Raw genomic sequence first — 10,934 nt, 5'->3', positions numbered from 1 at the left:
CATAAAAAGTTCATTATGTATGAGGACCCATTTTGCCAAAAACAATAAATGTTCAACACATTGGAGGACTCATTTTGCCAATGTCATTAAAATTTAATTTTTTAGGAGGACCTATTTCTCAAATACCATTATAACTCCATGCTAATATTATGTCCATAATCGCCTTGAAAATTACAACATATATGTTTTTTCAAGCTTCAATTCGCCTAACATTTACATGTATCATTTTATAATCATACATGAATTACCAATTTTTTACTATAGCATTTAAAAATCTCGCGGAATTCATCAAATATGGATTGATATAAATACAATTGAAACTCAAATTTATTTTTACATATTTTGTCTGATTATGATCTTTTGATTCAAATCATAGGCAAGTTACGACTAAATACATTATTGTATTATGGATTCAGTGAAAACCTAAAGGCAAGTGAGCATTTCTTTTATAGTGTTATAAGGTTATTTATCTCTTTGCCATTTTAAGTTCATTCTTACAAATTATTGAGTAGGAAGACATCCAAGGCCCAAGGCCCAAGGAATCAAGGATCTATATTCTATGATTAAAATTACAAGGTTTTTACATTTGAGCATGTAGGAACCTAAAAATTTACCTAGAACTTTGAAATTGTAAAATTATTCTATGGTATATATATATATATATATATATATATATATATATATATATATATATATATATATATATATATATATATATATATATATATATATATATATATAATCAACTTGAATTTTGGACCTTTAAATGATCGAATGGTACCTTGATGAATGTTTAGTCAATTCTAATCTAGGAAAAGAATGATGTATAACACTTTGAGTTCTTTAGTTAAAAAAAAACTGGTTCAATCTTGTGTCTAATAAGTTGCACTACTTCTAGGAGGAAAATTAAAAAATTTAAAATACACCTAGAGGTTACCAAAAACCATTAGAACATATTCTTTGCATATCCCAAGGCATGAAAAAAGGAGGCCCACGTGTCTAGTCATCAAAAAGGAAAAAGGGAGAAAAACCCAAATTCAATTTTGGAACATATAGAGAGGCAAAAGACTCCACAAACAACGAGAATGTGCACCATTGTAATGTGTTGTAGCTTGTTGCATGTTACAAGTCATATTTCTATTATGTAATTAGTCATATTATTAATAAAGAATATATGAAAATTATGTTACTATGTAATTGTGTGTTGTTTGAGCTAACCCCTATCAAGTTTCAATCTAAATATTGAAAAACTTATCCCATCCTCTAAATGTGAATTACAAACCGAAATAGTCACTTTTTATTCCATGAAATTCATAAGATATATTGTCCTTTAAGTCACATCATATATACTTAAAATTACCAATTTACTCTCCATCATTGAGAATTTGAGAGGTCATCAAAACTCAACCAACTACCCTTGTACTACCGCAAATACATTATTAGTTTTGGTGTAGGTTGTATTATCAAGACTACAGATTCAAACTCTAATCGAAACTTGAGAAATTTTTTATATGAATAGAAATGTAAAAATAAAATTACATATTATCTTTTTGGGTGATTCAAGATTGCACTACCCCGAAGCTCAAGCACATTGGATGCAAAGATGGCAAAAAATTAGTATTCTCGTATATTGGTTCTCTTTAATTGTTACAATTATGGGGTTTTATAGGTGTCTTTACCTATCACAAAAGAATCTTGTTTGCAGTCATGAAGCACAAATAACTCAATTTAACATGAACATGTGTCGAAAATATTATCTTTCATCCATGAAACATGCTTGCACTTCTAGATTGTGTTTGCATGCACACTAATTATTTGCAGATATTTTTGATAATGTTATCTTTTACAAATAAACATATTTAACTAAGTTCTATAATAATCATATGTAACTTTACTATTTTCAAAGACAACTTTCAAGCAAGTTGTAATTAGTGCCTATTTCAGATAGAGATCTTTTTATGAGGAGAGAATACAAATAATTGTCAATAGTCATGATAATTGAATGTTTAAAATTATTTATTTTTCATGTTTATTACTTTGTTTACTTTAGCATGCATCCTCATAGTAGTTTGCATGCACATAAAGTTAGGGCAAAATGTAATTATGAAAATTTCATACTCACTTCCTTTCCTTTATGTTTTAGGTTCAATTTGATTAGAGCATCTTTTATGCAACAAGTCTATAAGTAAAATATTCTTGTGTGAAATTTGACTTGAGACTCTATGATATCCCATCCTCATTATACATCATCCCAAAAGATGATTCATGATCCATAGATCTTCCAAATTACTTCTTGTGTATAAATTTGACCTGAAACTTTAAAAAAATTCAAATTCAAATTCAAACCTTTCTTAACTTTTTTTCACTAACTAATGTGAACCAACCTAACACAATTGAATGGATTTATGTCCACCCATAGAAGTCTAACCTTTTTTCCTTGACTGATCCCATATATCCGCCATGTTTCCGCAAACGCACAAAATTTTCCTGTCGCGGGTTTCCGCATGGCAGGAAGATTTCTCTGTTTGAAAATTATGTGGGGAGTATTGGTTCGTATGACCTCATGATCTGAGGAATTATTAGTGAGCTATGAGGCGCGCTCAGTCGCCGAAATATCAAAAAGACAGTTGGTAAATTTATGGCTCACGTCATCGATTGAACTTGATGGAACTTGGAAAACATATATTTCAACTTAAAAAAAAAATAGTTGAAAAATGGATGTTTCAAGTTCAAATCAAACCATATCCGTTGTAAAGAAACAGCACGCAATTGAAGAAAACTATATTGTTTGAAAATAAATGTTACCTATAAGAAGTTTTTGAAAACGATAGAGATGGAGTTTTACCTCTTTTGAGTTTTCAATCGAATTTTCTCAGCCAGAAGCTAAAACTAAAACGTCAAACCATGTGATCAGCCATGCTTACAAATCTGGATTTGTTTTCACCTTAAAAGTTTCCATAAGATTTCCCTTCATGAATTCATTTCATATAATTCAAGTATTGGGGATTTATACAGGCTCTGAAATCTTGGGAGGGACAAAAAGCCAACATTAATTTGCCTCCATCATGTCAAAGATTGAGGTCCCAGCTTCATCATTTTGTTTTCTCTGTATTGTTTACAGCATTGGATGTTTGCTACAGGCAGCTCAAGTTATAGCAGTCACAGATCCCATTGAAGGCAAGTTCAGTTTATGCAAGATTTTGTTCTGTTTAGTGGCATGTTGTTTATTGACTATTCCTTAACCTTCTGCCATGTTCTGTTGTTCGAATTTAACAGTTGCTGCAGTAAGGTCACTTTCTGCTAAGTGGAGTATTGATTCATCTGCAACATGGAATCTCACAGATCCATGCTCTGGCCTAGCCAATTCTACTACAGATATTCAAACACTAAATCCTGGCATCAAGTGTGACTGCTCAGAAACCCTCTGCCATGTTACACAAATGTAATGCCTACAGTAACTTTGTTGCTCAATGGATTGTATTATTAATTATATAACTTATTATCTTTCATGGACCATCTTAAACTTACCTGGAACCTCCTATTAGAAAGTTAAGGTTCTACTGGTCCCATTTTCTTCCAACAAAGCAAGTGTTTTCCCAACTCTTCAAGCAACATAGATCATATGTACCTATTGTCCTATTTAAGAAATCATTGAGGTTGTAAAATTTAAAATTGAAAATAGGTTTTTAGGTGTCCGAGACTTCTTTTGTGGAATTAAAAGAAAAATGTTTTTCATTTATCTTATATATTATTCAACAATCTCTACCACGTGGTTACAACTTATAGCAGGTTAGGGGATTTGAAGCCAAGTCAAGCTCTTAAGAGGTCTCCTGAGGCATAACCCTGTTCTGTCTCAGATATTATACTTACAAACTACTGCAAAAAAAAAATGAAAATCGAATGAATTGGCCATTTTTCTCTGAAACTTTTATCTGCATTTATTCCATCTAATTGTGGTTTTCTAGTGATTTAACTGAAGATCGAAAACAAAATGGGCAGTTCATTAATTTTTTAAATCTGGCTGAACTTGTTTGTTAGTTTAAGATTGGCGAGATTTAGAGTTTTTGAAAAGAGTAGGAATAGTTCATTCTATCAGGGAATAACTGGTTTATACCTCAATTATGGATCCTGAAGGAGAAGTACCGAAACACCAATTTTATTTCTTTTGATACACAGTTGTCTCCAAAAAAAATTTATTTAACTTGAAGATGTAGGGTGGTGGGACAAAGGCCTCAGGCCATATTTCAGTGTCAGTCCGCAGATAAATCGAGCCATATTCAGTTACTGTTGACGTGTTTTTCACACTTGAACTGCAATATTTTAACAAATTTTGTTAAAAGGTTGGCTAACTCTTGCTATATTGATATTTTAAATAAATTAACTTCAAGTTTCCATACAGATACTGATGGCTAGCAAATTAAATTTCTTTTTGTATCTAACAATAAATTAATCTTCCGTTGGCTGATGCACTAAAATAAAAAAGAATTAAATATGTTCCCACACTATAAACCATAGTAAGTTACCTAAATTTTCCTAGATTGAATCCTTAGACAGATTAAGAATCGGTGAAATACCAATTCATCTTATAAACATCGTCTTACATCAGCTCGGCTGTGTTGAACTTGTTTCAATCTTGAAAATTCCTCAAATTTCAATATGCTATGACTTGAAAATTTCTTCAAATCTTTCTTCACATTTGTTAAATTTACTTACGATTGAAACTTACATTATGCCGTTACAAGATGAAGATTAATTGTTGGTTAGTAGTTAGTTACCCTAATTTTTCTAGAGCTTGAGAACATTGTTACAAAGTGGAATCGAAAATTTGAATTGTGCTCAATACTAAACCATTGGGGACCTTTCTTCTTTCAGGAGGATTTATGCATTGGACAAAACTGGAGAGCTTCCAGAAGAATTGGCTAATCTGACTTACCTCTTCGATCTGTAAGTTTAAAGCTTGTTTATTTGTAAGTTCATGTTCCACTTGTTTGGTTAATAAAAATGATATTCACCAAGTGGAACATTAACTTACTGAAGGACGGATTGAAATCCCTATTAGAAATATAAGTTACATAAATTGATTATATTGTCTTAGAAAGATTACCTCCTTGTTTTGACGAAGAGTAATATTTTGATAGATTTTTGTTGTTCTCTCGCTTATTCTGATGGATCTACGGATTTTGTTGGTAGGAACCTGGCCCAGAACTACTTTTATGGTCGCATTCCTGCTTTCTTGGGGAACCTCACCAAGATGCAATACTTGTGAGCTCTTCTTCTCCCTCTAATGTTCTGCTTGCATTAGTTTAATGCATCAAATCAAAATGAAAATCATGTTGATTAGGTAAATTTCTTTTATTCATTCATGTCATATGGGCAGCCCATGCAAATTTATTTACTGGTGAAACCTTGAACCATACCATGTTCAAAAACATTCATTTTTTCAGGTCCCTTGGCATTAATAACTTTTCTGGTCCTGTACCAAAGGAGCTTGGAAATCTTCGGAATCTAATATCATTGTATGTTTTCTCTATCTATATACAGTTATTGCATATTTACTTGAGGAGAATGCAAGCTGCTATCTAATCTATCTATATATATAATCATCTTTACTAGAGGAGTGCAAGCTGCTATGTAATCATTCAAAATAGATTAATAAGCAGGAAAAGTATGGCAATTTTTTAAGTAATATTTAAATCATACTTTCTTGTAATATGCAATTGCTTCTCAGTTTTTTTTAATTTTTAATTCACAATAAATATTGTCTTAATTGATCAAGCATCTTTTATTTAATTTAGAATTGTCAACTTTATAACTTTTTCAATCATAATCATGGCAACAACTTTGTGCCACCACTCATACGCTTACACTAGAAAGCGGGAAACTCTCAATGTCAAGGTCATCTCTAGACCCAAACCTAAACCTTGGACCTTCATTCATGATGACCCTGTCTATGTATCCCTTTTAGGAATCAAAGGCTTCATAGTTCTTATACCAATAATATAGAAAATTCATTTACAAAAGAAAAATAACACATTCTAGTCAAGTGTTTCTTCCATACCAATATAGTATACAAACACACAAAACCATGGGGTCAATATCATTCCAAAATCTCAAGTTCACACAATGATCGACTCAAGTATACATCACTTACACATAGGACGACTAGCTAATACACTCAGTACAAGCACAAGAGTGACTATCTCATACACACATCATAGACACAATAGTGGCTAGCTCATACACATGTCACAAATACAATAGCGACTAGCTTTAAGCATACATCACGTAAGACCATTAATAAGATTTCCACAATTAATAAACGAGATTGTTGGATTCAGACATCTATCACCCCTAGACCACTAATAACAACAAGTCTATCCAAACTGTGAATGTAATGACCACCCTAAAAAAATTAAAATACTTCATGTGCTGGTACAAGTTTATGATGCAATTATAAAGTGTTAGTACACATTAGCACTGAAAGATATCATTCCCTAAGTTGCCCAGACACATTAAAACTAATCACCCACATAGAAGCAACAATTGAGTACCTCAATAGATGGCTAAAGGGGTTGTTTGCAGTTTTGTAGATGAGTTGGAGGCATGATGTTACAGTCTGGCAATAAACAACTCAGAGAGCTCCACTAAACCATCTCCAACACACCCAGCTGCAAGCCTATTAAACCCGCCTCCTCAAAAGGGCTTCAAACCATCACATTACTCATCAAAATGTGTCAAGATCAAGTTGGAAGTGCCAACCAAACTTCGGCAGGTCTACAACTCTATAGCAGCAGGGAAGTTAGAACTGTACGACCACCTTATGGGTGCCAAATCTCCCAAAATTCAACCCCCCAAAATTACTAATGGTGACCAATGGTCAAAGCGCCACCAAAAGGCAATGAAGAGGGCTTATAAAAGAAACGCTTGAAAAGAGAGGGTCGCACACCTTGCTCAAGTACTTGGACAAAAAGGTACGACCTCATCTAGAAATTATGACAATCCCAAACAACATTGGAAACCACTTAAAAATAGTCTCCCAACCTTGAAAACACTTCCACTGAATATTCAAGCGCTAACAATAGGGTTTTTCATCTGGCCTGGTACAATGGTACAACCTTTCTTGAAATTCATGCCAGCTTCAAACCAAGCCAAAATTCTTCACAACTGAGTCATCCAATCACAAGGAACACTACCAAACCAATCTCAGATGAATTTGAAGCTCAGTCACAAGTTTTCCTAGCACAATGGGTGGTATGGTCAGCTAGAGAAAGCTCTGAAAATCTCAATCTTACGGCCAGAAAATATCAAACTAAAAATACCACAAAGATACACCAAAAATTCTGGAAATCAACACAATAACACACACCCAAAATCTGCAATCAAAACACCTTGAAGATATTCAGTTTCCGAGACCTCGAATCTACAATTTCTATGAATATCAATGGTGATTTCTAAAGTAGAATCACTCAAACCAGTTAGGTATTGTCTCTAAATCCGAAATCAATTATCTAATGAGGGTTTTTGTCCTCACAAGATCCAAGGAAGAGCACGCAAGTTCAATTTGGTAACATTTCGTTATCTGTATTCTTTTGTATATCCAAAAATGAGTGGGCAAACCTCCTTTTATATAGCTTCGAGGTAAAATAAGTCAATTTTGAAATTAAAATATTTTATATCCCATCAAAAAGAACTTTTTCAAAATGTTAAAATCTTGTGTGCAAGTCCCTTTCCATTGGAAGAGTACATTATGTGAATTTATGAAAAAATATAACACTAAAGTGAAATAATATAATATTAACTTTAGAACTTTAGTGTATGTTTTAAATATTTATGTTCAAGTTGTTAAAGCATTGTCGAGGTACCAGAAATCAACTTTTGGCATGCCAAGATAAAATTGATGCAATAGGATTATTTCAAATGGCATCACAATTTAGATTATTTCAATTTTTCATCTAGGAAAAATTTCATGACATAGTTGCCCTTTAGACACCATTTATTACTAGCTTTTCCACCTAATTGGTGTGCCACACTTTACTTCTTGTCTCTCTTTCTTCTTGCCACATATGTTGATTTGATCTCCTCTTGAACTATGACAAATAATCTTAGGCTTCTACTAGACTTTGGTTATTCTTACATGAAGCGGATCTGCTTCATGCTTGAATCCTTCTATAGGTTTGCTTTCATATTTGTGGTGATTGTCAATATAGGATGAACATATGCTTGGAATAATATGACCTTGAATCATCTTGCAAGAGTGGTTATCCAAAATACCAAACTAGGAATGGACAAATTTTTGCAAGTTGACTAAGCGAGATCATAATTAACTAGATAAACATGATATCAATAGTCAAATGATGCCAAAACTGAATGATAGGTAAAACAAAAATTGATTTTTGTATGGGTACCAACACTTAACACATGGGTAAACCATTGGAGATCTCCACCGAATACAAAAGCATGGGTAAGATTTTTTTAAAGTTCTAACTAGGGAAAAGTTGCAAGTTCTATTGAAACTTCCACCAACATCTGGAAATTGGTTTAAGCCACAAAAAATCTACCAAGCACCTATCAAAAACACGCTAAGGCAAATGGGATGCATGCCACTAGTGGCTATGTCATATTAAATCTCTACCAAGGATATAAAAACAAGGTTAAGATGATGAAAAGTTTTGCCCATAAACTAGCAAACATGTCCAGGATTAATTCATATAAGGTTTTGGCCAAGACATCCATTCAAAAGTTCCCAAAATGAGCTTTGTGTGTAACAATGATGGTTCAACCATCTATTTTATTGGTGTAAAAAAAGTGGCAAAGGTAGAGAAGGTGAGTGCTAGAATAGTGTTTACCATGTTTTAAGTTATGAAAAAGTGGCACTATTGATGTCATTCTTTACTTGAAATTTTTCTTCTTTACTCAACCAAGCTAGGTGCACTTTATCTCATACTCAAACATGAAATAGTTTCGCTCCTTTTAAAATTTGACAAAAGTGATACAAAATTACACTCAAGTCTCCTAGGTGCACTTGAGTGAGGGTCCAACCATCTAAAACCCTTACCCAATAGTTTAAATCATAGAAGGCACACAAAACTCTGCCTAGGTCATAAAAGGGGCTTAAATAATCTTAGAGGGTGTCAAGTAGCTGAAAATAAACTATTAGGTTTCAAGAGCAAATATAATAGGTGATTGCGGTATCTAAGGTCTAGTTTCAATCATTTGATAGTGTCTTGGTTGCTAATTTCTATAGAATAAGGTTTAAAGATATTAGTTTTCCACAAACCAAAATAGTTCTTGCTATAGCTTCTAGATTAGATTGTGTGAGTTTGTTTGCATCAACATTTCAGATCGAACTCTGTGATCCATTATCAAGATGATAGAAAGCTCATGAAGTAGAAAAGTCACAGAGTGTGATCCAAAACATTGATGCAAACAAACTCACACAATCTAATCCAGAAGCTATAGCAAGAATAAGGTTTGACAACAAATTAGACTTTAATAAACAAGAAATTGATTCCTTATTGTTAGTCGAATTTCACCTTCTACTATACAACAATAACCACCATCAAAAATACCTATTAGCATTAGGTCGTGCTCAATTTCAATGAATCATCATTGAGGGTCCTTTGTTTAAAAGGTATAACTCAAAAAAATTCTATTCACAAGTGAAAAGCCAATGCTTAGGGTTATGGTGCAAGGTTTAACCATCACCAAGATTTATATTTTAAGATCAACAAGACTTTCTATCACAAATTGTTAGTGTTTTTAAATCAAGGGTTCATCATTTTTTCATTGAAAGGTTTCAACTTCAAATTTTTATCCTTTTCAATCCTATTGGTGTTTAAATTTGTCGCTTTTATGACAACACAAAACAAAATAGTGGATGAAGAAATAAACTCTTCAAACTCACATGGAAAGCTCTAAGAAACAAGTTTGCTTCTATAAACACTACACAATTTGTTCTTTGGGATTTTGCATAAAGATGAAATAATTAAAGTAAACTTAACCTATTTGTTTTTGTTCTTAAAGGTTAAAGCACAAGACCTAAAAATCTTCAATGTCGCCAATGAATTTCCTCAATATTTGAAAATTGAAACATAAATGATAATGCTATCCAAAGATTAAAACAAAAATCTTTGAAATTGTATCAACAATTAGTTTTATCTTGAAGAAATGAAAAAAACACTTGAAAATAGAAATTTAGAAGAATAAATGAAATTAGTTAAGTACTACAAAATATTAGAAGTTAATTCATAAATTTCAATACTATTGTCACACAAAGTTAACATAGATTTTCTATTAATTGATTTTTTATTTGCACTTGAATGGAAATCTTGGCAACACAAGCAAGCTTCAACTTCACATTCATGATACACAAAAGGCTTAACCCATTAACTTGCCTTCAAAGTTGAGTGACAATCTTTGCAACATAAGTCTAACTTCTATAATTATCATTACAATTCATGTGTAAATGGCAAGTATTTCTAGTAATCCGTTTTTCACTTCTTGAAACTTTAAAAACAATTATGTTATAATTTTAAAGCAAATCTCTAAAGCTCTTCAATCTTCCTTTCTTTGAAAATAATTCTAAATTGCAACTTCAATCTTTCAAATAATATAAATTTGCAATTTGACACATTGTTTTCATTTTTGCTTCTCATCTTGGGTGTCTACAAGAATTAAGGGCTCAAATCCTTTGATTTTGCACTTGAAATGACTTTAATTGATTGCAATATTGACTTGGGTTACTATAAAAACCTAGGGACTTAATTTGTTTTCATTCCATTCTTTGATTGCCAATTAAAACATTCTAATTTGATCCTTGATGGAGCTTTTCTCCCTTGGCACAAGAATGTGGGAGTTTTATAATTTTGGTGTTAGGTGGAAGCTCTTCATTTCAATGCCAAGTGGATATTTTGATCACTTAATGCTAGGTGGAA

General features: G+C 32.4%; 1 protein-coding gene across 1 annotated transcript in view; it reads left to right on the top strand.

Moving 5' to 3' along the window:
• The first annotated feature begins 2,795 nt into the window (after positions 1 to 2,795).
• Positions 2,796 to 10,934, top strand: part of LOC131053391 (probable LRR receptor-like serine/threonine-protein kinase At1g56130) — a 172,804-nt gene continuing 164,665 nt past the window's right edge. Inside the window, exons 1-5 of the mRNA XM_059214133.1 lie at positions 2,796 to 3,177; positions 3,277 to 3,442; positions 4,873 to 4,944; positions 5,191 to 5,262; positions 5,445 to 5,516. Coding sequence (XP_059070116.1) covers positions 3,066 to 3,177; positions 3,277 to 3,442; positions 4,873 to 4,944; positions 5,191 to 5,262; positions 5,445 to 5,516 — 494 coding nt within the window. The 5' untranslated portion in view covers positions 2,796 to 3,065. The remainder of the gene's footprint in view (positions 3,178 to 3,276; positions 3,443 to 4,872; positions 4,945 to 5,190; positions 5,263 to 5,444; positions 5,517 to 10,934) is intronic.

The sequence above is a fragment of the Cryptomeria japonica genome, chromosome 11 (assembly GCF_030272615.1).
Source record: "Cryptomeria japonica chromosome 11, Sugi_1.0, whole genome shotgun sequence".
Classification (NCBI taxonomy): domain Eukaryota; kingdom Viridiplantae; phylum Streptophyta; class Pinopsida; order Cupressales; family Cupressaceae; genus Cryptomeria; species Cryptomeria japonica.
Note: the sequence above shows the minus strand (reverse complement) of the source record. Positions and strands in the feature narration are given on the sequence as shown.